The 27,985-nt window shown below is 40.5% G+C and overlaps 1 protein-coding gene across 6 annotated transcripts in view; it reads right to left on the bottom strand.

Moving 5' to 3' along the window:
* The window catches only part of TRAK1 (trafficking kinesin protein 1), a 448,828-nt gene that overhangs the window by 91,453 nt on the left and 329,390 nt on the right, over nucleotides 1–27,985 (bottom strand). For all 6 annotated transcript variants that reach the window (XM_087712995.1, XM_087712990.1, XM_087712992.1 and 3 more), the window contains 2 exons: nucleotides 24,093–24,169; nucleotides 14,609–14,725 (listed from right to left, as the gene is read on the bottom strand). In XM_087712995.1, the coding sequence (XP_087569121.1) occupies nucleotides 14,609–14,725; nucleotides 24,093–24,143 (168 nt within the window). In that variant the 5' untranslated portion in view covers nucleotides 24,144–24,169. The remainder of the gene's footprint in view (nucleotides 1–14,608; nucleotides 14,726–24,092; nucleotides 24,170–27,985) is intronic.

The raw sequence follows: 27,985 nt of genomic DNA, 5'->3' as shown, positions 1-27,985 counted from the left end.
GCAATTTCTGCTGAAGATACTGCAAAAAATGCAGATAGGAGATAATTTTTTACAGTCAATTAAAGCAATATACCAACAGCAAACAGCACAAATCATAGTCAATGGAAGTTTAACAGACTCTTTTCAAATTGGAAAAGGTACAAGACAGGGCTGTCCTTTGTCCCCATTATTATTTATTATAACTTTGGAAGTATTGTTGAATAAAATACGGGGCTTGGATGGTTTAAAAGGGATCAAGATTAGGCAGCAAGAATATAGAGTCCGCACTTTTGCGGATGATTTGGTCATAATATTGGAACAACTGCAGGAATCCAGTATGGTTTTAATGAATACGATTAATCAATATGGTCAAGTGTCGGGCTTTAAAATAAACTTAGGAAAAACCAAAATATTAGCTATAAATATGAATATTAAACAAAAGGAAGAATTAGGAGTGATGCTAGGATGTGAGGTAGTTAAAAAAGTCAAATATCTTGGAGTTAACATTTTAACTTCAAATGGGAAATTATATAAGCATAATTATGAACCACTTTGGCATAGCATACAGACAGAGATGAAAAAATGGGAGAAATTGCACTTATCTTTGCTGGGTAGGATAGCGGCAGTGAAAATGAACATTTTACCAAAATTTTTATTTCTTTTCCAAATGTTACCTATACTTAAAAAAGATGCGAACCTTTTAGAATGGCAGAAGGGTATCAACAAATTTGTGTGGGCAGGAAAGAAGCCGAGGGTAAAGATGAAAATAATGCAAGATGTACGTGAGAGAGGAGGATTGAAACTACCTAATTTAAAACTATATTATGATGCAGTGGCATTATCTGTAATTAGTGATTGGACTCATTTAACCAATGATAGAATATTGAATATTGAGGGACACGATCTGGTATTTGGTTGGCATGCTTACCTGTTATTCAACAAAAAATTGGATAAGAATTTTAAAAGTCATATTTTAAGAAATGCTTTATTGCGGGTTTGGAAGAAATACCAATATAAATTAAATGACAAGATACCCATGTGGGCAATTCCTAGACACGCAATTGAAAATATGAATACAGCACAAAAACAGGACAGAATTACTTACAGACAGCTTCTTACCTCGGAAAGGGGGGTATTACAATTAAAATCTTTAGAGGTATTAAAAGAGGAGAAGGTAGTTCAAACATGGTTCCAGTATGGGCAATTACAGGCTAGGTGGAAAATAGATCAAAAAATTGGTTTTATCCAAGTTGAGGATAATCTGTTTAAACAAATAAGAGATCAAAGCTTAATGCATATAAAGAGGATATATAATGTATTAATACAGATGGATTCGGAAACAGAATTAGTTAAAGATTGTATGATAAAATGGGCTCAAAATATTGAGGAACCAATAATGTTGGATACACGGGAAAGAATCTGGGTAAGAAATGTGAAATTTACACAAGCTCAAAATATGAGAGAAAATTTTTACAAGATGTTCTATAGATGGCATTTAGATCTTAAAAAGTTGGCTTCTATGAATCCGAATGTACAGCCTAAATGTTGGAGGTGTGGTTCTCTCGATGCTACATATTATCATATATGGTGGACCTGCCAAAAGGTTAAGGCATTTTGGATAAAAATATGGTGGGTCATGCAAAATGTTTTTAAAAGAAGGATAAAGTTTATTCCTCAGTTATTTTTACTAGGTATATGTACTGACTTTACAGTGGTAGAGACCAATTTGATTCTGCACCTGATAACTGCAGCAAGACTGTTGGTGGCGCAATATTGGAAGAAGGAAGACTTGCCTACAATCCAAGAATGGACATTGAAAGTAACAAACTTAGCCGAGATGGCTAAAATATCGGCATATCTCAAAGATCATTCAAATGAGATATATAAACGAGACTGGAAAAAATGGATTGACTATATACAAAATAAATACGGGACCAAGAAATTCCAGTTAGCCTATGCTTAAGATCAGAAATGATTTAAACTGTTAAAAGTCAGTTCAGTAAGAAGAAGCTAAGATCAATCTAGAATGTCATTAATTTCTTTATTTCTTTTTTCTCAATAGATTTTAGACTGTGTTAGTTAAAAATCCATACCGTGTACGGGTTCTGGGAAGTCGGGGGGGGGAAGGAGGAGGGGGGGTGGGGGGGTGGAGGGAGGGAGGGGCACACACAACAAAAAAAATGTACTTCAATGTCTTAATGATTGACAAATGATGACATATTTGTGTTTTTTTTTTAAAAGAAAAATAAAAAAGTTCTGTTTAAAAAGAAATGATACTAAATTATATTTGGGTTGGTGGAAATACCATCCCAAGGAAACATAAACTGAGTTTTGAAACAATAATAGAAATAATAGAATCAACAATAATAGAAAAAGAAAGGGAGGAGGAGAGAATGAAAGGAAGACTGGGAAAAGAAGAAAGAGGTAAGGAGAGGAGGATGGAGGGGAGAGAAAGAGAAGGAGAGAGGATAGGAAGGGGAAGAGCAGGAGTAGGAGAAGGGTAAGGGAAGAAGCAGGGAGAAGGAGAGGAGGAAGGAAGAAAGTAGAGAAGGGAGGGAGAGAGAAAAGAAAAGGAAAACGAGGTGTTACAAAAGGAGAAAAGGATGGTAAATAAAGCAACCCAAACTGTACATTATAACTTACTAAATGAAATAATAAATGTATAAGAATGAATAATGTAAGGAAGAATAACAATTATGTGAATGTATACTTAAAATGGTATGTAAGAGAATAAAAAAATAAAAAATTCAAAAGAAATAGTTGCTCAGTGATTGTTATAAGTCAAGGACTACCTGTATAGCTGTAGCTATTTAGATTATATACACCAATGAATTTTTTAAAAACAATTTATTATTACAGTGTTAGACCAGCTACCAGAACAAATAAAAGCACTCAATATATATACACTTAAAACTTTTAGTATAAAATAATAAATAATAACTAAAACCTATAACAAAATCCAGTGTCAATTATACATGGTCTGACTATAACAATCCCTAAACTGTGTGGTCTATTGTAGGTTCAACGCTAAAAGGGAAGTGCCTAAGTAGTGCAAAGGGTTTGCCACAATTATTATATAACATCGTTATGGTGAGAAGACACGTGTTTGTAGTGAATCCCCAGTGCTGTTGCATGGAATCTGGCCACCTACGCTGTAGTTATGGACTGTTCATCCTTAGACAGCCACTGGAGATAGGTAGTCTCAGAACGGCCAGGATACCTAGCAATTATTGGCAGAACATGTTTTTTTTTCTGCCAAGGAACCTCTAAGGAGCATGTGACCCAGAGTCTCTACTTCTCCTGAGCCATAAGGACAGAGTCTTTCCGTGAATTGTATTCTTTTATACTTGCCATACAGGACAGCCGATGGAAGCGCATGACATTGTGTGAGTGCAAATGCTTTCTGGTGGTTTGCTGACTCCAACTGACTAAGATAGCTGGCAGGAACATCAACACATCTAATGGCATCTGGAGCCAGAAACAGTGGAGCTTTCTCTAAGTCTGCCTGCCTCTTGATGTCCTCCACTCTGTTGCAAGATTTGTCTTGCTAGATCATATCCGAGGAGAAGCCTAGTTTGGCAAGGCTGGACTCGACAGCCTTGATCCATGATGAAGAGAATTTGTCTTGGAGGATTAAGGAGCAAGACTTTGCAAAAAGAAGTTAAGCTTTAGCCAGAAATTTAAGGACAGATTCTTGCTTTGACTTTTGTCAATCCTGTCTCCAGGTACAGAAGTGCATTTGAGACACAACGCGGCATATGGAGAATTGATCTTATGAATTTGGATTGAACTATTTCTAATGATGAAAACCATGAAGCTAATGGCCCGAGCAAGGTACCATAAAGGAGTTTGCTAGCGACTTGGCCAGAAAAAGCTTAATTGCAACAGGGATATAACGTTCTCCTTTTCTGTGGAAAAATTTAAGAATGATGCTCACTGATCTTTGGCCCAAGGCAGCTTCATATTCTCCATGTGCTTTTCTTGAACCATTGGACTGAATGATCACTCCCAAGTATTTGAAGGTGGTTACATGGTCTATTTTGTGGTCATTTAGATACCATGAATAAAGTTTTGGCCTTTTTGCAAAGGCAATGATCTTTGTTTTCTCATAATTTATGTCCAGCTTATTGTAATTACAGTATTGGAGAAGGGCTAGTAAGGCTCTTTTAAGGCCTACTGATATCCTATTGGTATCCTACTGGAAAGGATCACAGTGTCATCTGCATAGGGTGATCTTTCGGTCACCTATTTTTGGGGGGAAGGGATGTAATTTGGTTTGTTTAGCCATTTTACCATGTTGCTTATGTAAAAATTGAAAAGCATGGAGGGGCAGAATACACCCCTGTTTAACCCCCTTTTGAGTTTTAACTGACTTTGAGAGGGACCCTTGCATATTACACCTCACCTTGTGGGATGTTTTAGTATTTAGGGCACGTATTAGATAAAGAAGCCTGTGATCAATTGAGGTAGCTTCCAGCTTCTCCCCTAGCTTAATCCTGGTAACTGTATCAAAGGCTGCCTTAAGATCTATAAAACTGGCGTATAATGATACAGGTCTATTTCATATGTATTTTTCAATGAAGAACTAAGCACTGATCGGTGGTGCCTCTTCCCTCTCTAAACCACGGTTGCTCTTCAGTGATCAAATTCTCAAGATCCGGCCACTCCTTTAGTTTATCTTGGAGGTGTTTGGCGTAGAGTTGCTGATTTTGCTTAGCAGACTCTCCCTTTTTAAAGATTGGAACAATTGCCAAACCCCAATCTTCTGGGACATAACCAGTGGAGTCGATAGCATGAAGTGAATAGCACTGCAAGAACTGTTGTCCACCACTCCAAATTGTTCTTTAGTAATTCAGCGGTAATGAAGTCAGCTCCTGGAGCCTTCCCAGTCCTGAGTTTGCCAGTGCACAATTTGATTTCATACTCTGCAACTAGGGGCCATTCAGGTAAGTCTGTCGTTGTATACCTTATATTTTCGCTGAAGGGGGTCTTCATACATTCTCTGAAAGTGAAATTTCCAGGTTGTAGGAGGTATATGGATGTCTATAGTTATTACCCTAACCCTAACTACCATGCCCTATTTTGGGCCTAGTAGGCCCCCTTGAAGCCCCCTGGGCGCCAAAATGGGTGTAAGGGAATCCTGAAAGGGACAGGGGAAGGTCAGGTTGTGAGCCCGGTGGGGATGGGGGGGGAGTGCAGCAAGCTCTGGAGGGGGGCTAGTAAGACTTAACTGTAGGCAGGAGGAGGAGATAGCTCAGTTGTGGCGCAGGGCAGGCATCACATTTAGACAGGAAAGCCACCCTAGAGGTGAGGAGTGTCTGGGTGGGGCAGGTGGGTGGGGCGAGCAACCAGGGAACAACTTTTGGGGTGTGGAAGGCCTGGGTCGCTGCCTGTTCCAGCGACCCAGGCCACCAAGTTACTACCTATTTGGCTGAACTGGACCGAACCTATAGGAACCCACCTCTGAGTATTTTTATATTTTAACTCATTTTTAACCTATTTTTAATCTATACCAGAATTTTACAAAAGCACATATAATGTGGCTTTGTTTTAGATACATTTTAACAATATTACAAGCCAGGATTTGTGAGAATGGAGAAAAGGAGAAAGAGACAGCACTCTGCAGCATAGAGTTCATCCAAGCCATTGAAGCAGCAGAAATGGAAGATTATACTGGAAACAGACAGTCTGTTCCAATAAGTAACTCATCTGCAGGCACATTATCAGATAAATTTAATTTATGTGATCCCTTGGAATGGGACTTACAAACCGAACTTGAAAGCAAACTGCATATAGAACTGTCTTCCTCTATCTCAGAAAATGGTTCCCTCTTTGGAACTCAGCAGCAGCTTTCCTTGCATAGGAGGGAGATGTAATAAATTTATAGAGGGAAAATGTGACAGATTTAGACAATCTCTAGACAATGTTTGCTTACAGTTCAAACTGTAAACTCAATATATGAACTTTTATGAACTGTCATAAATAATGTTGACTGCCTGAAAGAATCTTTTGCAAAGTTTATTAAGAGCCACCCAAATATTGCAGAAGACTTGGGAGGACAACCACAGATAGATATAGGATAGCTAATTCAGAAAATGAAACTAGAGAAGGCCCTTGTCTTCCTTCCAAAAATGTGAGCACTCATAAAAAAAACACTCAATCAGATAAAGGCCTAAGAGATGACCAATATAACTACATTCTGCAGACTAACGAGGTTACTTTGCAAATTTATGACAACAGAATAAATAGAGGGCATTGATAGAGAAGCTGTTAGGCTGTCCCTGAGCCAACTGCTCCACTGTGAACTCACTCTGATAGATCTACTACAGACAGAGTGGTTGCCAGTGAGAAGGCAATGTATGATAATTCTCCTATCTTTCAAGCATCCCACAATTCCCTCTAGGCTCTTTAGAATGAAGCCCTTTCTTAGCACCTTTTCAATATTTCCAATACGTGTCTTTTGCTCAGACAAAATGTGCCTATTCCTGAAACAGCATCAAGAGGGAACCATTGCTTTAAATCCAGGTTGCAACAGTCCTCATGCCTGAAGCTGCTGCAACTGAATTGACCCTGAGAAGGCAAAGGAGTGATATACAAGCTGTGCTATCCACAGCCGCAGACACTTCCAAGGATGCACCAGAAGAAATGCTGATTGACCTTTTCAATAGGTTCAATTGCCAGAACCTGAGCAAGTTAATATTATTCAAAGATTTGATGATCTAAAAGAGGCTCTGACAACATCTCAATTTACAGCAAAGCCTCTATTTAATTTGGGTCCACCAATCACTCAACCTTGTGTCAATATATTTAACTGCCTTTACCTCAATAGTGAAAAAGGTTGACAGTAGGGTAACTGCACTAACTATCCCAGACTCTGAGAAATAGCTGAAAGACAAAGGGCTTCATCACACAGTGGCCTATAAACCAACAACACTAAGGATATAATCCAGTTTACACCAATGGAAACTTTCCATAATTTGGTGATAAATCACAGTACAAGACTGCATACTGCTACTATGCAATGTTGGAACATATATTTACGTACAAAGCACCAGCAGTTTTATTTTAATTATTATTGATAAAATTTTATTGGCTGCCCATCTTACCTCAAAATAACTCTAATCATCAAATGTATTCCTCTCCTCAAATTAGATTAGGTAAACAAAGTATGATACTTGCCCAGTAACATTAATAGAATGGGCTTCAAAATTTTCTGTATAGAGTTCAAAATGCTACATCACCTCAAATCTTTAAAAATATTTCTTTAATGTTTGCTTTACCACAGGAACAAAAAACTTGTAACTCTACTGTTACTATGCCTCAAATAATAGCATCTCTCACTAAAGACCACTTTACTATTAATAGTAGCATCTGAAGGGCCACTTACCCACCATTTTAGCTTTAGCAAAGGACAGGCAAGCGATCACCATAATGGAGTCTGCTCATTATGGCTATATGTTACAACAGCTGTTAAATGAAATGGCCTCACTTAAGTACTCTTCCTGATGGAGCCATTAACGAACACACACATCACTAAGCAAAGCATAGGGTGCTTCAGAAGTGGAGGAGGCCCCGTGCTGGCCACACCCATCTGACCTGGGCCTCCCCTACCTAGGGGTGAAATTCAGCAGGTTCTGGAGAACAGATAGCAGAAATTTTGAGTAGTTCGGAGAACCAGCAAATACCACTTCTGACTGGCCCCAGAATGGGGAGGGATTGGGGTTTTTACATTATCCTTCCTCCAGGAGTGGGGAGGGAATGGAGATTTTGCAGTATCCTTCCCCAGGAGTTGTGTGGAAATGGAGATTTTGCAGTATCCTTCCCCTGCCATGTCCACCAAGCCACGCCCACAGAACCTGTAGTAATTTTTTTTGAATTTCATCACTGCCCTACCCCTATTTCCAGGGCCTTATGCCTGATTCTCACCCCATCTGGTGCAGTGGTGGGTTTCAAAATTTTCTACTACCGGTTCTGTGGGTGTGGCTTGGCAGTCATGTGACTGGGTGGGCACGGCTAATTTAGCCATCCGTTTTGCCAATTTAGCAATCTGTTAAGCAATACACAGCAGCCCCCCTTTTTATTCTTTTTAATACTGTATAAGGTTTTTGCTCTAGGTTTTATTTTTTACTAGGGGGGAGAGGTTGGCAATTCCTGGGGATTTCTCCTCTGTGTTAGAGGCACTAAAATAACCAAGATGATATAAGGTCTCCTGCTGCAGCAGGGGTTTGGACTAGATGACCTCTGAGGTCCCTTCCAGCCCTGGATTGCTGTGCTGTTTCAAAGCATCCTCTGAAGCAAACCTCTAGTGCTAGGTTTATGGTCCTTCTTTCCTCTCCTTTTTCTCTCCTTTCCTCCTTTCCTCCCTCTATCCATTTATCCATATCACATTCACTTTTTCCCCTTCCCTTCCCTCCCTCCCTTCCACTATTGATTAGCTTAGCCTGAGCAAGGATAGCTAGTCTCACTTTCAATAAGCTCTCAACTCCATGCCAGAGGTCTGCAAACTTCGCAACTTTAAGACTTGTGGACTTGGGTAGGCGGGGCTTACATTGTGATGATACGACATGCAATCTTGGAGCTCCAAAATTGCTGTCGATATCTCTGCTGCTGGACGGTCCTTTTGGACCTAAACCATCCTGTAGAGACGGTGATAGAGAAGGGCATGTCCTGCTGATCTCAGGGACATCGCAAAGTCTCATTGAATCAGGGGATTGATTGAGCCAGGGGAAGTTCTTTTTTCCGGCAACAGAGAAGCAGCCATTAAGCTGCAGAAGGTTGGAACAGCCCCTGAACAGAAGAAAAGCAGGAGAAAGAGAGAGTGTGTCGAAATGTTGAGATACATTTTTACTATTAGAGAATACCCAAAAAGACTTAGAGTAAAATTAAAATTGAAGACAGAAGAGAGCAAGCGGCAAATTAAGCCTGAATTAAACTTAGTGTGTTATCCTTTTTTAATTTTTTTTATGGATGGAATTTTTACAAATGCCTCTTACTTTTTAAATTGGACTGGTTTCTTTTTTCCTTCTTCTATTTTTCCTCTTTTTCATATTGATGAATTATGAATTTCTTTCTTCTTTTTTTTCAACGCTTGGCTGAATTTTTTTTTAAAGAATTTTTTTTCTCTTTTTTTTTAATAATAATTTTTTTTTATTTTTTTGTTACATAAACAACACATGCCCACACCAGTGGGGGGAAAAAAATCAAAACACAAAAAAGACAAAAAACAAAAAACAAGGTATATGTTATAAAAAAGTATATCAGCTGGTTACAACATGTTTTTGTGCATCTCTTCCATTAATTCATATTAATTCAAATATCTTAACTCAAATGTTTACCATATTAACATCATCATACCTCCACTTTTAGTTGACTACAGTTGTTTAAACATCCTTCATCCTTAACTATGCCAAAGATTTAATCCATAACCACATGCTAGCATTTCATTTACTTGTTTATAAAATCCTCCATTAACATCAAATCCTCATATCCTGTTTTAGCTAAACATCCATAATATTTAATACCAAAAATTCCATCCTCCATGTATATAGTTTATTATCATTCTCCTTTCTTTATGTAATTATATCGTATATCATAGCATTTTCCCCATATTAGTTAAGATTTAACTGTATATAGTTTTATTTTATTTTTTAATAGTGATAATTATTGTGATTAATAACCTTTATATATGGTCCAAAAATATTTCTAACCTTCTCTTCTCATATCCAATTATTATTTATCATATCAACTCCACATTATATACATTACTATCATTATCAATTATTATTCAACTATGTCTATTACAAATGAAATTAATTAGGTTTACTTATTTTGAATTGTATTCTTCCATCTATCAGCCTGTGTCTCTCCAATAACAAAACCTCCTTAATCCTGTTGCCATTTGTGGATCAAGTTCTCCAAACGTCTTTATGAGCAAGTCCATACAAAAAGATCTTTGCACCTTTTTGCTTAAGGTGCCTCTCATATAATGCTGTCGTCCTCCATTTATTCCCCTTTTCAGCTTGTCTTTAATTCTCAGTGGTGGTATCAAAAGTTTTGCAGATGATATTTCATAAAGTATAAATTCTTTAATGCTTCTCATTCCTCCTACGCTCTGTCTTTCGAAGTAAATCTTCTGTGTGGCTGCCCCCCCTTCAGACATTCCATCTTTTTCTCCCTCAGAGGTAAACCAGATGCCCGGAATCTCAGCAAATTGAAAATCTTCATCTCTGACATCCTTCATTTGTATTTCAGGAACATTCAAACATTCAACATTCTCATTTTTTTCTTCATATTTTGTTGCTAGAAACAGCAAATAATCCAGCTTCCTCTCAAATCTATCGTATGTGGCAGATAATTTTTGTAGTGCAGAAAAAATCATTTGAAATGAATCATTTGAAACTTGAACAGACGCCATCTTTGTACGCAGTTAGTATTTTTCCTTTGGAAACTCTAAGGTATTTGCAAGTAAAAACAAGCTGGGAGCTGTACAATCTTATCTGATCTTAGACCAATCCAGCCAAGCAATAAAAGTGTCAAGTTGTAGGGAGCCAAATTATAGTAAATTGGTTTACAGCCCACTTACAGAGGGTCAGAGGAGATGTTGGAGTAATCTTTCCTTTGTCCATGTAAATAGCATTTAAAACATTTAAAAAATAGGGTAACCACCATCCATAAACCAATAAAGAGATCAAAATCGCCGCTAGATTCTTCTGTTCTTTGGTTTCAATTAGCTTAATTTTTTATGCGGACCGTCTTTCTCTGAGTAATAAAATCACCTTACCAGCTGGAAAACACTTTCACCATTCTTTGGGACTATCTGCAGTTTCGGTTAGCTTACAGCTAATCCAGAAGTCACTGGCAAAGGAGGTTAAATTCCAAGCCCCCAGGGACTTTGCAAACGTCTCTGGGGTCACTGGATCTCCTCCTACCTTTCACTGTCTCTCCGGGACAGCCTGGGTTCAAAAATGAACCGTCCAATTCCTTCGGAATAGGGGAATTTCAGGAATAGCCTGAAAATCCGTCTTCTCACTGCTAAGCCCCACCTTCTTCTCTGAATTTTTTTTTCTCTTAAGTTTGGAATTTAAAGAGAGGGATAAAAACAGAGGGAAAAGAAGTAACACTGCAATCTAGAGGCTGGAAACATTGTTTTTTTTTCTTATTCCCGTTGAACATCTGACTTATATCTTATATTTCAAGGCTCCTGATTTTGTTTATTGAAAGGTATAGTGGGAAGAGTACGGATTGTTTATGCAGGTGCCCTTCTGGAGTACTATCAATAACCGGACTGGAGTGAAGAGAAAGCCTTGACTTGAAAGATTATTGTAAACTTAACAAAAAAGCCTTGGATGTTTTAGTGGCAGTGTTTATAACCTGGAAAAGTGGCGCAACATGAAGAAGAAAAAGAACTAACATTACAAATGATTATGCTAGAAATTCAAAAGATACAAATAAGTACAGAGAACATTGAAAAGAGAATGGAGAATATAGAATAAAAAACAGAAAAAATAGAGGGAAGAGTTGAGAATATTTACAAAACGATAATGAAATTTGAGAAAATAGAGTTCAAAAAATTGAAGAAAAATATGAACAAAGCGATAAGAAAATTGTTGATATTGACAGCAAATCAAGCGTGGTTGGAAATGACAGGAGTAGAATGTTGAAAGGAGAGATTAACGAACTGGAACTCTATCTCAAACCTCAAAACATGGAAGAAAAGGGAGAAAATCTGGCAGAAACAATGAGATAAATTCTGGCAGAAGCATCAGTGATAACTAAAGGCAAATGGATGGAAGGAACAGATGGAGGGTTTCGAGTTTTTACAAGATATGCAACGAACAACAAGGTGCCAAGAGAAGTCCAAATAAGATTTATTAAGAAAACAATTAGAATACAAATAGTACAAATGGCAAGAGATATAGATTGCACTACTACTGGAAGGACACAGGATGATGAAATGAAATGTTATAATAAAAATTAAGTTAAACTTAGTTAAATTTAGAATATTCTGTATAAAATAAAGTAATAATAGTTATAGTCAAATAAATGATTAATAGATAATAACGCATATGGATACACTAGATTGATAATATGAAATTTTACACAAATTGTAAGTGTGGACTATGGAGTGGATGCTTAAAAGCTTTGTTATAAAAGATAAACAATTCTATATAGAATAGAATATAAAAATGTAATCTTTATAATCCAATCCAAAGATTGGATGATTTCAGGATGATGTAACGAAATGCCATAATATAAATTTATTTTAAATTTAGAATACTTTACATAAAAAAGATGTAATAATAGCTATAGTCAAATGAATGCTTAATAATCATAATAATTGTATACATATATATTAAATTGATGATATGAGACTTTATGTAAACTGCAAGTGAAGACTATTGTGAGGAAGCACAAAAGTTTTGTAACTAATCGACACACTGTAAGTAATTGGAGGAGGGTTTTTATACTCTGTTGTGTGTTTGTTTGTTTTATGTTTGCTTAAAAATAAAAACTTTTATTAAATATAAAAAGACTTGTGGACTTCAACTCCCAGAATTCTCCAGCCAACAGAGCTGAATTCTGGGAGCTGAAGTCCACAAGTCTTAAAGTTGCTAAGTTTGCAGACCTCTGCTCCATGCAGTTGGGGATCCCCAAAGATTTCTTCCTTTCTTTCTCTTTTGAAACCCCCACACACTTTTGCTCCCAGGGGGCTGCAGGGAGGCTTGTTAGCCCCTCCATGCTCTATTTGGGGCTTAGTAGGCTCCCTGAAGCTTGCTGGGAGCCAAAGTGGGCCTGCCCCCGCATGATCTATTTTGGGTCTAGCAGGCCTCCCTAAAGCCTGCTAAGAGCCAAAATGCCCCCCCCCCCTGCAATCTATTTTGGGCCTAGCAGGCATCCCTAAAGTCTGCTGGGAGCCAAAATGGGGCTGTGATTATCCTAGAAGGGACAGGGGAAGGGAAGTTGTGAGCCTGTGGGGATCCCGGGAGTGGTGCAGCAAGTTCCCGGGGGGGGGGGTAGAGAGACTTACCTGTAGGCAGGAGGAGGCGGCAGCTCAGTTTGGGAGGCACCATGTGGCAGCTTAGGCAGGGAAGCCACCCAGGCGGTGAGGAGTGAATGGGTAGGGTGGGTGGCGGGGCATTTGCATTTAAAACGGTCTGCACATGCGCACAACATAAAAAAGAGAAAAACTACATTTTTCCATGAAGATTATTCTGCGCATGTGCAGAACAGAAAACCAAGATGGCACCGCTGCCGAGGATACAAACCAGTATGGTCACATGTCTGCTGGAGTTACTACCTATTCGCCTGTACCGGACCGAATAGGTAGGAACCCACCTCTGATGCCACAAACTGCTCACTTACCTTTGAAGAGCTCCAAAGCCTTCAACAGCATAGGAATGGGTTATTTTGTCCTTTGGCAGCATGGCACATTTCTGGAATCGGCCATGCAGCTGAAGGAATAACCGTTTGAGTAACAGCCTTAATGTAGTCCACTTGTAGTAGTCCAAATGCCAGCCACTTCCACAAGGCTGCCACACAAATAAGGGACAAAATACTCTGTTTTGTTTCCCTAATGTGATCTCCATAATTACTTAAGCTATTTAAAACCCTTTATCTAAGTTAGGTGGCCACATAATCACATTTTGGTTACTTGGCTTCTGGCTCATCTTTCTGGCCATTGCAATATTCCACAGTAACATGATTGTAATATGCAATGTTTTTGCTAGTTTTTAGTATTTACTTCTAGTTTCTGGCCAAAAAAAAAATCCATTGGGGAAAATGGATTTAGTTAATGACTGCAACATTTGCTTAATGACCATGATGTTTGCTTTGCAACTGCTGCAAAAAGTGTTGAAAAATTAGGTCAATTCATGAAATGCCTCAACTTATGACTGAAATGACTTGCAACTATAATTTCAAGCTCAGTTAATGTTGCATCAAGGTCTACCAATTTCACATAAAGAACCAGAAAATCCTCTATAAAACTTCTTCCATAATAAATCAAAATAATAAAATTTTAAAATGTTACGCCATACTTCTGATTGAGACAGAGTTAGGCCCTTCGTGCAAGGAAAGAATATATTACATCTGTATTAGCAATAGTGCTTTGTCAGATGAGAAACAAAAAGTCAATTTACAGTTGATAAAATCAATTTATAATTCGCAAAGCACATATTATATCTGAAGTATACAGTAGTAACATATGCTGTCTGGTACATAGACATGTACCAGAATATATGTTTCAGTTCAGTTTACATCCCTGTTTAAATATGACAGCCATTTGGGCAACTTTGGGTGAAGCATTCTCTCTCAGCCCAACTCATCTCACAGGTTTGTTGTTGTGGATAAAATAAGAAGAGGAAGGAGTACTAGGTATGTTTGTTGACTTGAAGTATTTATAAAAACAATAAAGTGGGAAGTAAGTACCTAAGTAAATAATAAAAAAATAAAGTTGGAAACTCAAACATCTTATGTTACTATCTGCTTAAATCTGAATCCTTTAAATCTGTTATGAAACAGACAAGGAAATATATATATCAGCAAATAAAGCCAAGCTGGTTTCATTTGATGCAGGAACAAGCAAATATTCTGTATAAGAACCAGGTTATGCATACGTAACTATTCTTACCTCTTCCCTGATATGCTCTACTTGTTCTTCAAGAAGTTCATTTCTCTCACTAAGAGTTTTATTCTTCTTCAGCAATGACTGGCCAATTCGAGCAGCTAATTCTAAATCCCGTTCTTTCTGTGGAAGGAAGGAAGGAAGGAAGGAAGGAAGGAAGGAAGGAAGGAAGGAAGGAAAGTAAGTAAGTCTGAATTATGCCTCACATATATGAAATAACCATCATTGGAAAATACAAGAAGGTTGGATCAATTTTGCTTTGTCTATTTTTGAATCAAGCCTGTAATTTCTCTTCTTTAAGTTTGTGTTCTGCTGAAGACACCCACTTAATTTGAGGAATATAATTTATCCAATAAACTTAACTGACTGCTCTAAGCTCTTACATGGCCAAAAATAAAAACCCTTTCAATGGTTTTTATTTCTAAAGCCAGGAGTTGTAAAATTATATTTGGTATATAATTTGTAAAGTGTAGAAGTGCTTAAGTTTGCGGATGCTTTTGAATGTTCTGTATTTCTGAACAAATATGCTCTAAACCATGATCTATTTTATATACACTTCCAAAATTACATAAAGATAATCCAATTACATGAATGACTCAAAAATATTTGTTCATTTATTTGTTGAGCAAAATGACCCAAACTCCAGATTTCTGTGTGGCAAATGGATGTAGAGTATAAAAAGGTTCACAAATTATCAAGAATCACTATATTTATAGAGAATTTAACAAAATTGATAATTTTATGGCCTCTTACCAGAAAATAAAACTTAACTTTTAGATATTTTTTAGTTACTGTTCAAAGTGTAAAACCTACACTTTGTATTCAACACCTACTATAACAACAGACAAAGTAATATCTCAACACTGAAAATGAAGTAAGGTTAAACAACAAAAATTAAGTTCTTACAATCCTGTAAGATTTTTTTGTTTGTAGTGCAAGTGATGCAGTGGCTATGTTCAAGCAATACTAAAAGCCATATGCCACAAAATGTCTTACATCAAGAGTTACAAGGAAAGTTAGTTAATTGGAGGAACCGTGGAAGAATATCAAGTGTTTTAGTAGCTTTAGTGGATAAACGTTTCTGGGGTAAATGGTAAATATTTGCCATTTAAGAATTTGTCCCTGTTTTATATTTACAGCAAACTGTATTACATATGAGAGCCAGTTTGGTCCAGTGGTTAAGGAACCAAACTAGAAAGTGAAAGACTGTAAGTTCTAATCTGCTTTAGCCATGAAAGCCAGCTGGGAGACCTTTGGCCAGTCACTTTCTCTCAGCCCAAGTCACCTCACAGGGTTTTTTTGGGGGAAGAAAGTATGTTGGATATTGTCAGGCCTGTCTCTGTTCAAAACCCAAGAATAAAAACTTCCAACTCCATTGAACTTTTACTGAGTTTGAAATGATAGCAGCGAAAGGAAATCAAGATCTGAGCAAAAAGGTACATATTAAAAGTTTTCCCAAATCCCCCCGCCTCCCAGGCACCCAGCCTGAATGTCCAATCCATGTCCTGCATAGTGTCAAGTGGGAAGTGTCACATGGGAAGATGTGCTCTTCTTCAGTTGCTTTTCATCCATTTGGACAGATGGCCTTGTCTGGGTGTAAACAACTCCATTCAGCAGCGCAGTAATTCTTGGGAGCAAACCTCCCTTTAGTTCATATGGGCCTTCATCACACCAGCTTACATCCCAAACTCCAATGCCATGCCCCCCTCCCCATTACTATGACAGTCAATATCAAGCATGCATCAAAGGGAAATCCCATGCTGGAGATCCGGCTGACATTTGGCCCTCCTGCAGTAGAGGCCCTAAGGAAGCCCTAAGGAAGCCCTTCAGGAAAGTTGTAAAAACTTGGCTGTTCCAGCAGGCCTGGGGCTGTTGACCTCACTGTTGAGGTCCAGCCCCGATTAGAATGAATGTATGAGGGTGTTGCTGTTTTTAAACTGTTTTCCTTTATCGTTATGTGTGTGTGTGTTTGTCCTTGTGTTTTTGTAAGCCGCCTGGAGTCCTTCGGGATTGGGCAGCATATAAATATATTTAATAAAAATAAGAAAATAAAATAAAAATAAGACAAAATAGAAGAAGTCTACCATACAGGGGAATAAAATAACATTAAGGCTTGTCAGGCTTTTTAGTGTGAAACAGTCAAAGGAGTTTAGGGGTCCGGACATCCCGAGCTTTCACCCTTTCACATTGTGAGGGAGGGAAATATTTCCAGGCCACCAAATTCTGTACTTTTCCCCTACATTTCCTGGAATCCAGGATTTCTTTGACTTCAAAGTGTTGTTCACCTTTAATGAGGAGGGGAATTGGAGGGGCAGGTTGGGCTGGTTGAAGACGAGATACATACTCAGTTAACAAGCTAACATGAAACACAAGGCGGATTTGCCTAAGGATATTGGGTAGTTTTAACTGTACCATGATCGGATTGAGGATTCTAACAATGGGGAAAGAGCCTAAATACTTGGGCCCCAGTTTCTTTGATTTCTAGGTGGTCTGTAAGTACTTTGTAGATAAGAAGATCCTGTCCCCTACTTTGAATTTCAGTTTAGCTGTTTTCTTGTCAGCCTGTCTTTTATGGGATTGATGTGTCACATCTAGTGCCTTACAGGTAACGGGACAAATACACTGAGGCTGTTCAATCCATTCTACTAAGGAAAGGATCTGGGGTTTCCCCTAGGGCAGTTCTGGAATGGGTACGAAATCCTGACCAGAAACAACTTCAAACGGGATGAAGACAGTGCTACTATGGATCAAGTTATTGTAAGCAACCTCTGCAAATGGCAGCAAGTCAGCCCAATTGAACTGCTGGTAGTTTACATAGCACCTAAGATACTGTTGCAGAACCAAATTCTCATGTTCACATGCCCCGTTAGTTTGAGGGTGGGGACAGAGCTTAGGCCTTGGACACAGTATAACAAATTTAGAAACTCCCTCCAGAAGTGGGAGGTGAATTGTACCCCCTGTCCAAAATGATGTGGTCAGGAACCCTGTGTAACCGATACACATGTTGGATAAATAGCTTTAGCAAGTGTATTTTGCAGAGGGAAACTTGGAGTAGGGTACGAAGTACACCTGTTTGGAAAATAAGTCTGTGATCACCCAAATGACTGTGTTCCCCTCACTCTCAGGTAGTTCAACAATGAAGTCAATATATATTTCCTTCCTTGGGGCACTGGGACTGGCAACACTCTGGGGGAGTCCAGCAGGCTTCCATGGAGGCCTCTTAGGAGAAGTACACACAAGACAACCTATGTCTTTTTTATGTCCTTTTTCAACGAGCACCACCATAACTGCCTTTTTGACTATCTGTAAAGTTTTCACTAAGTCAAAGTGTTCGGCCATTTTCAAGTCATGGGTCCGTTGCAGCACAGTTCCCCTAAGATTGGTGGGAACATTTAGTTTAGCACCAATCCTTGCTAGGCCACCTCGCATGGTGCATTCATTTGACTGAGACAGGAATTAGATCACTTTTCAGTGCTCTTTCCAGCTCCTCGCTTAAGTCACTGGGAAGGTTGAAGTCTGCTTTCTCCTGGGCTCTGGTGACCACCAGGGCAGCCAGTTGCTTGGAGAGGATAACTGGTTGGGTTACTTCTGGCTGAGGAGTATTGTACTGGGTAATCTAGATAAAGCATCCACCATAAAGTTCTTCCCCCACCAGAAAGGTAACACAAGGAAAAATTAAAATGGTTAAAGTATAGCAACCAATGAATTTGCTTGGGTGACAGTTTTTGGGTTGTTTTTAGGGCTTCCAGGTTTTTATGGTCGGTCCACACCTCAAAAGGGTGTTTTTCCCCTTCGAGAAAATGCCTCCAAGTTAATAGGGCCCATTGGACAGCAAATTACCACCTCCTTTTGTTTTCAGTTAATTTCCTGGAGGTGTAAGGGCTGGGCTGTAAGGCCCCAGTGTTTGTCTGCAATAGCATGGCCCCCACAGCCATGTGACTAGCATCAGCCTGGACTATGAAGGGGACATCCATTTCAGGATGTTTAAGGACATTCCATTGGCATTCCATTGTCCACTTGAGGGGACAGCTAGGCTTTATTTTTAGGAGGTTGGTAATGGTTAGCACAATTTTAGCAAACATGGGGATGAATTGTCTATAAAAGTTTGCAAAACCCAGAAAGCTTTACAACTGCTTTCTATTGTAGGGGGAAGCGCCCACTACATGACTGCCTGCATCTTCTCAGAGTCCATTGCTATCCCCTCATGTGATATGCAGTAACCCAAATAGTCAATTTTATCCTGTTGAAATTCTCACATTGACAATTTTGTGTATAGTTCAGCAGCCCTGAGTTTTTTAAAGATTGTGTGCACTAACATACAGATAAAAATGGCATCTAGGTAAACCAGGACCCTCTTGTACAAATGCTTATTCAGCACCTCATTGATTAATTGCATGAACATAGCAGGTATCCCTTGTAATACAAATGGAAGGACATTGAATTGGAAGCCAAAGAGCAATTGAAAGCAGTTTTCCACTCATCTTCCTCCTTAATGCAGACTCTGTAATAAGCTTCTCTCAAGTCCAGCTTAGTAAAGATTTTTTCCTTTGGCCAGATGAGCCAACGTATCCTTCATTAGGCGTCATGGATAAACATTCTCCACACACACTGCGTTCATACCTTTATAGTCCACGCATAAATAAAGAGACCTGTCCTTTTTCTCATGAAACAATACTGGGGCGGCCACCCATGGCCTAGTTGATTGAATGAAGCCCCACTTTAGATTTTTGACAATAAAGGCTCACAGCTTCTCCAGCTCTCACTGGATCATCGAATAAATCTTTGGCTTAGGGAGTTTAACCCCCAGGAGAATTTCTATGGTGCAGTCTGTGGGGTCATGGGGTGGGAGTACATCCAAGCCCCTCTCACTGAATGTCTCCCTAAGGTCCCAGTATTCTTTTGGGATTTTCTCCTCACCACCTAGGCACTTGCTCGCTGCAGCTTCTAGCTCCTTTGTGGACTTAGCTCTGGGTAGGGTTTTCCCTCCCCTTCTTCCCGGCTGTGTGGAATGGATTTGTAAAAACCCCTTCCTTCAATTCACATGAGAGTTTCTGTTGTGGCCTGCCAGCAGCCAGCACAGTTGGTAGCAGATTGGACAGTGAGGAGGAACATGGGCCAGTCCTGGAATCTGGGGAAGGCTCTGATGAGGGCTTGGGTTGGAGGCAGAGAGGGGGCCAGAGCCATATGCCAATTATCAGCTGCCTTCAGAGACAGACATCAGTGAGGCAGACAAATGCATAGAGTTGCCAGATAAAGGGAACAGCTAAAGAACAGGATCGACTTGGGAGTAAGGCCACAGGTGGACGATGAATGGCCCTTCCCAGAGGAAATAAAAAAAGAGTGAAAAAAGCATGGTTTGCAAGAGACAATTAGTTCACTTAATTGGTTTGTGACTCTCCAAGACTCCTTGCCAAGTTTTGCAGATATCGGCCTGGCAGTTCTCCAAGCCAGGTAAGGTCTGTGATGGTAAATCATCCCTTGAAAGACTTTGCTGGATTTGAGTGAGCAGAATCCACAGTAAGTTAATAAAAGGATTTTTGTTGGGACAAGGAGTTTGCTTCATGCCCTTGGGCAGCCTACGTCAGAACAGTTCCATTTTCGGAGCCAGGGTAATCCAAGCAAGAGGGGTCACTCCATTCCGGGAGCTACAGTGCAACAGTGTCTCTCAGTGATTCCCCATTCTCCACTGGTTCAGTTACAAAGTGAGCTGGTCCTCCCCAAGCTACCGACCCATCCACCTGGCAAAATGCTATGGACACCCTCAGTGTTTTTAGTTTCAATCCCAGTTTCTCTACTACTTTGGGGCTCATCACACATCTTGTGTACCACGAGTCCAAAAGGGGCTGAGTCCATCTTCTTCTGGGTGCCAGTTGAAGGCATCTGCAGCTCCACTGGGATGGTCATGGGGGCTACAAGGTGACTTACCAGGGGGTCATTGTCAAAGTCAGTCTCTCTCTCTCCTCTAGGGTGGTCAGAGTTCCCACCTCAATGACCTCCACCCCTTTCAGCGCTGTTTCGTGGTGCTTTTCTAGCTGCTTTTCAGGCTTCCTGCCCCAGCAGTTGTCGACTTGGATCCTGGCTTGGTGAGGCAATCAGCTGCTCGGTGCACCTCCTTCCCACACCTGAAGCATACCATGGATCTCGGTTTGGCTGCTGACCCATCTTTGCCAGGTCTCAGGGCCTCTTTTGGGGCAGGGGAGGAAGGCTTACTCCAGCTGCGGCTTCCACAGTGCTGGTCTCTGGCCAGATCAATTTCCACCTCGGCTGCCAACACATAACAGCACTGAAGGTCTCGTGGGAGATCCCTGGGAGACGCAGCTCCAATAGATGCCATCGTTAAGGGTATCTTTGGTCCATGGGGACCAGCCATGTATATGACAGGTTAACTCACAAAACTCCTGGGTGTATTCTGCTACTGACCTCCACCCCTGGTTTATGGTCTTCATCCTGGTCCTAGCCTTGAGTTCAGCTAGGGGGGTTCTCAAACCACAATGGAACACCACCATAAACTGGTTGTAATCCCACATCTGGGGTGCATCATCATTGAGAAGGGTGACCATCCAATCTGCTGCAGCCCCTTCCAGGGCCATGGTGACACATCTCACTTTGGTTGCCTCTGAAACAAAATCCTCCCCATACTCCTGCATGTGATTCCAGATTTGAGCTAGGAAGAATCCCAGAGTTTTGGGATCCCCTCCATATTTTACTCCCAGCTGAGGAAACTTTGGAATTTGGCACCTCTGGGGGATCCCCCACTGGGGGAGGCCTGGGCTGCTGCAGCAGCGGCTGCTGGGCAGCTGCTGCAAGAGCTGGCCCCTGCTGAGCTACAGGAATCACAGCTGGGGTTGCAGAGATGCCGGCTCCCCCAGCATCCTCTCCAGCTTCTTCATGTGTTGACAGGGCATGCTTCTATGTGAGGGTCCCCCAAGCTCTCTGAGTGCTTTGTGCAGAAATTTCAGGCCATGGGTCAGCAGGAGATTGGCTTCCTGCAAGGCATCAACTCCCCGCTGGCATCTGGTGACAGTCATCCCCAGGAGGTGCTCCTCTGGGTCTTCCATGCATCCTATGCCCAATGACCATCTGGCTATAAATGGCCTCTTTAACTCTTCTTTCAAACCAGCAATCCTCTCTGTCCAAAATATAAACTTGGTTGTCTTCAAAAGAATGGCCTGTGTCTTTTAAATGCAGAGAGACTGCTGAATCTAGTCCTGATGTATTTGTTTTCCTACATTGTGACATACGTTTATGAAGTGATTGCTCACATGGGACAATGTTAAGAAAAATGTTAAGGAAAACACTCAGATAGAAACTGAGCAACATGGTATATGCAGTACAATGCAGTGAGCCATGTGCAGATCTGTACATTAGGGAAACAAAACAACCACTTCACATATGCATGGCACAACATAGGAGAACAAAACACATCAGGACTAGATTCAGCAGTCCATTTGCATTTTAAAGACACAAGCCACTCTTTTGAAGACAACAAAGTCCATATTTTGGACAGAGAGGATCGCTAGTTTGGAAGAAGGATTAAAGAGGCCATTTATGTCAAACTTGAACTGCTCTCTCTGAACAGATAGGAAGGGATACAACATCATTTATCACCAATCTACAACATAGTCTTTTCAACAATTCCAAGAAAGCTCCACATCAATTTGCACCACTGAGGTGGACTCTGATGACACAGATAAACCTCCAGGTGACCTTAATGACCCGCTAAAAGAGTGCAAACGACAATCTGTCTGCAAGGAGTGTAAATCCTTCCATTCCCCACCATCCAGTCAGAGATGAAGAAGCTTCTTGGATGAGAAATGAAACATTTTCAAAGAAAAACCAGAAAGTCCAGTTGCCTCTTGAAAAAAAGCACCTTTAGGACAACCATGACCTGGATGTCGGAGAATTTCCATAGATATTTTCATTCAAAGAAGATTCCCAATAATTCAAACATGCTTGAATATTTTTTTTAAGTTAAGAGACCACTAAAGTTTGCGACCTTGAATAAACTTAATAGAAAAGCACTGGCAACATAATTTTATCTATGTGATGCCCTTGGGCTTTGAGTGATATGCTGGAATCTATACTCCAAAAACTAGAAAAGGTTAGGGTAAAAAAATGAACAGGGCCAGAACTAAATTTGATTTAATTTGTATATAATGAAAATTAATTTAAAGTAAATATATACATTCGCTATAGCATTTGACTGATCAGAATTGATCTTAAAAGTGAAGATTCAGGCTTGACCAAGCTCTGCCCATTTAGCAGTTTGAAAGCATGAAAATGTGAGTAGATAAATAGATACCATTTCAGTGGGAAGGTAACAGCGTTCTGTGTGTCTCAGTGTATAGTCATGATGGCCGCATGACCACTGAAATGTCTTCAAACAACATTGTTTCCCTCAGCTAAGAAATGGAGATAAACACCACCCCCTAGAGTCAGAAACGACTGGACAGGAGAAACCTTTACCTTTTGAATACTTAGTGGGAGATTTATAGGAAATGCTAGGATCTGTAGACGAAATAAGAATTGAAAAAAAATCTCAGAAGATGGTGCTAGCAAATTTCAAATAGAAAAAAAATAGATTGACATATCCATCAGCAGATGATTGCAGGCAATTTTGTGTAAATTGAAAGAGCCTTTCTATAAGTTGAAAGAAACTTTATCTTGCTTTCTTTATCTTTACTTTCTTATAATCTACCAGGTGCAATCATAGGTGTGGTCCTCTCACATTCAAGAGATATTGATGGTCTGGAGTCCAACAATCAATACTTAATTCAGCTAAGGCAACATTCTTTCAAAAATGCATTTGAACACAAACAAAGCATTGGTTTCAATATAACAAGCATGTTGATTTTCTCAGTTTAGATAAAAGGTGCCGGCTGGACCTTTAACATAGTGGGAAAAAAGGGCAGCTGATCGTCTTGGCACAAATTTCTAGCAGAAATCTGATAACTGTGATTTAGAGTGGTTTATAGTTTCCTACTTTGACCTCTATGAAGGAGCAATTAAATCTTAAGGCTCCAAGCCTAAGTCAGTACTATGCTCAGAAAGACCCAAACATATTTTTTAATCTTATGACAGTTTAAAAAAAAAGAAAGAAACAGCTATGAATAAAACTCATGAACAGAAACAGTGGCTTTGCATCTTCTAATTAAGTTTTCTGAATTCTAGCAATAAAATTACAGCTGTGCAATATTTATAGGACTGTTTTAAGGAAATCCTGTAATCAAGAGTTCTATTAATATTAAGCTTTATGGACATCATCAGAGTAATAAATTATATTGAACTGAAATAGAATTGAATAAATCATTAAAAGAAATAGCATGCTGCAAATTAAGCAGTGGGCAGTTTTCCAGTAATCCCTCTATAAGGGGCTAAATTAAGGAGGCCTCAGACAATATCCTGCAAAACTCATGAAGCCTGAAAAGATTCAAACATTAATTACTGTGTTACAACCATGTTGCCATACATATGAACATGGGGTACTTACTTCCTCAAGGAGATGTGTAACAGCATCAATGTCATTGTATGTTTTAGTCATCTGGCCTACTCGTTCAGCACATAAAACTGAAATAAAACAGGTAATATTTTATCTACTATACAAAAAGAAATTTAAATCTAATATAACCAAAAACACTTTTTTTTTTCAAATAATCAATTATGTATGAGTTTATTCATATACCACTATAATTCATGTTAAATTCAATGGAATATTCTCCACTAATAGCAATAGCAATAGCAATAGCAGTAGACTTATATACCGCTTCATAGGGCTTTCAGCCCTCTCTAAGCGGTTTACAGAGAGTCAGCATATTGCCCCCAACAATCTGGGTCCTCATTTTACCCACCTCGGAAGGATGGAAGGCTGAGTCAACCCTGAGCCGGTGGGATTTGAACCGCTGAACTGCTGATCTAGCAGTAGCTTGCAGTGCTGCATTTAACCACTGTGCCACCTTGGCTCTCACCCAATATTGTATTCAATAGGGCATTTAAAACATCACGTGTTCCCAGTAATTCCAAGAGTTCCAACTTAATATTACAAAATTTTGAATACCCTGAATACCTGACTTAGTCAGTAATAGTTTAGTAATAGTTTTTATATTACTCCACTAAAACAGAATATTTGCATATGACTGACCACAAAATGATATACCTAGAGGAAGTATAGCTTAGCATACTGTGAGAAATATTTTGGGAAATATTAAAAAGGCAGGATAAAATATTTCCCCTAAAGGAAAAATAAAAAAAAAATCTTAAGGGAGGCCACAAGCAGAAACTGAGAAGGCCAGCTTTTAGAAATACAGACTTGGTAATCCATTAAAACCTGGTCAAGGCAGAAATGCAGATTAGCAACAAATAAAAGATTGACAAAATTAACACCTACGATTTTCATTTCCTCTTTTGCCTATAGAGCCAGCTATGACCTTACCTGATCCCTACATGACCCCCATAGGAATCCAGAAGATATAAAACCCACCTACTCTAAACTCTATTTTGTCAGCTGTACCAGAACCACAAACCCTGGTGGTTCTGCTTCATCATTAAACTTTATTTCCAATCAGCCTCCATGTTGTTGCACTTCACAAAGACTGTTTGTGACTGAATAATGTTTTCGGGAAATGACTGGCTCAACTTATCAGGAGGGCTTTGAACTAAAATTTACAGGGGAGGGTGACCAGTCTTTAGGATCTTCAGGAGCTAATTCCAAGCAAAAACCACTAGAAAACAAGGCAAATAATGAAGTAAGGAGGGATGGGAAAGAAGTCAAACTCAAACACCAAATAGGGGATGTAGGAAGCATACCCAGGCATAAAGAGCTCAAGTGCCTATATACAAATGCACAAACTCTGGGAAACAAACAGGGTGAACTTGAACTATTAATACATGAAGGTAGATACAACATAGATGGAACAACAGAAACTTGGTGGCACGAAACCCATGACTGGAACAAACTGATAAAAGGATACAAACTCTTCAAAAAAACCAGACCCCATAAAAGAGGAGATGGAGTTGCACTGTATATAAAGCACCACTACATTGTTACAGAATTCCATGAACCCAAAGACGAAAATCTCCTAGAATGCATATGGATCAACATAAGAGAGAGAAAAAAGAATGACATGGCCATAGCTGTATACTACAATTCAACTCCACTCTACTCAATCCCAGAGTTCTAAAGGAGCTGGCAAATGTCATCTCAGAACCACTGCACCACATCTTTCAAAAATCCTGGCACACCTGGGAACTAGCAGAGGACCAAAAAAGAGGTGATGTGGTTCCCATCTTCAAAAAGGGAAAAAAACAGACCCAGGAAATTACAGGCCAATCAGCCTAACATTAATACATGGAAAGATATTGGAAAAAATAATAAAAAACAGATCTGCCAACACGTAGAAATGAGGGGTTCCTACCAGTTCAGACTGCGCATGTGCAGGATGGAAAATGGCTGCCCAAGCTAAACGCTGGGCTTGCGAGGAACAAAGGATAAACCAATTCATGAGACTGAGACTCCGGATTTAAAAAAAGGGGAGTCCTTGCAGGAGATTGACCACCGGACAAACTAGGGAAGCGATTACCGTATATACTCGAGTATAGGCCGACCCGAATATAAGCCGAGGCACCTAATTTTACCACAAAAAACTGGAAAAGTTATTGACTCGAGTATAAGCCTAGGGTGGGAAATGCAGCAGCTACCGGTAAATTTCAAAAATAAAAATAGATACCAATAATGTTTTTGAATATTTATTTCAAAGAAAAACAGTAAACTAGCGGTGTATTCAATGAAATACTTCACTCACCTCATGATGCTGATGTCCCGCTGTGATGATGATGTCCCGTGCAGCCGCGGGAGCGATGTCCCGCCTCCTATGACACACGGCACAGTGATTCCTATCATTGGATCACTGTACCAGAGGAGGTGGGACATCGCTATGTGGCTGCTTGCCATAACAAGGAGGAGGTGGGACATCGTTGCAGAGCGGCAGGAGGGGGAGGAAGGGGAATCGTAAGACAGCCCTGCATTACATTAGAACGTGAGGAGGGGGGATGGTGCGGTGCGCGCTGCGCGGCAAACTGACACAGAGGGAGGGGAAACTCACAGGGGCACTGGGCCATTCACGAGTGTCACCCAGCGGCATGGCCCCGCCCCTTTTTCTCCTCCATTTCGGGCAAATTTTTCACTGACTCGAGTATAAGCCGAGGCGGCTTTTTTCAGCCCAAAAAGTGGGCTGAAAAACTAGGCTTATACTCGAGTATATACAGTATCTGGAAGGGGTCGCTCTCGGGCAGCCCCTGGACGTTTCTGATGGCGTTTCTGTGTTCCATACCTCTCTGCTGACAGGCGGCGACAGCGGCGACGGCGTTGCATGGACGGCGGCGTCCGCGTTGCACGGACGGCGGCGTCAGCGTTGCACAGACGGTGGCATCGGCATTGCACAGACGGCGGCATCGGCGTCGCACAGACGGCGACTTCGGCGTCGCACGGACGGCAACGGCGGTGGCGGCGTTACACGGACAGCAACGGCAGTGGTGGCGTTGCACGGACGGCAATGGCGGCGTCGCATAGGCGGCAAGTGTTTTTCGGCTGCGCTGCTGGGGGAGGCTCTGGACTTATGCTGGACCTGCTGGGCCTGTGCTGAGCGGTGTCGGTGCGGCGGTTTGCACTTCGCCCCGAGGAGAGGGCGGTGAGTCGTTGCAACAATGTGTGCTGGGACTGGGCGGCTGGTCCTTTGCCACTGCCGCAGTTCTTTTAGCCCTCCCCCCTCCTTTTCTCTTGGTGCGGCCTTGCTTGGTTGTTGCCGCTGCGGGGCTTTCGCGCTGCCTGGTACTTTGCTGCCTGACTTTTTGCTTGTTTCTTACTACGGCCAGTGCGGCCAGCGTCATCTGCTGCTCCCTCAGGGGTACCATCGACAGCGCCTCTTTTGGGTCAACGACGAGAAGCGGTGGGGACGAGGCCGTGAATTTACCACCTGTTTCAGACTGGCGCCTACCCCCCCCCTGCAACCAGTCCTGCCATCTTAGACTCTGGGCCCACAAGCCCCTTTTGCACTTTCCGGACTTACAAGAGGGAAGAGGGATTGAGGAACTCTCCCTCCTTCATCATCATCAGTTCCAAACTCTGAATCTGCACGAACCCACTTGAGCGGAATTTTAAGATCTGCACAATATTCTGTGGATGGAGTGTGTATGGTGTGAATGATAATGAATGAACCCACTTAATTTTAACTAATTTTATACTATTGTGCTATTGTATTTTGTATGTTTTTAATGCGGGCTGGAGCATTCCAGTCATGATAGGGAGGGGCAGGTTTGACGGGAGCTACAGAGATAGCCATTACCGGGGAAGGAGGGCTTGCTATGTCACAGTGATCCCTTGTTCCGGCC

This window comes from Thamnophis sirtalis, unplaced genomic scaffold (assembly GCF_051295495.1).
Source record: "Thamnophis sirtalis isolate CommonGarterSnake01/CBP01778 unplaced genomic scaffold, rThaSir2_p1.2 scaffold_4, whole genome shotgun sequence".
Taxonomy (NCBI): domain Eukaryota; kingdom Metazoa; phylum Chordata; class Lepidosauria; order Squamata; family Natricidae; genus Thamnophis; species Thamnophis sirtalis.
The sequence above is the reverse complement of the archived record's forward strand: the minus strand, read 5'-3'. Positions and strand labels throughout refer to the sequence as shown.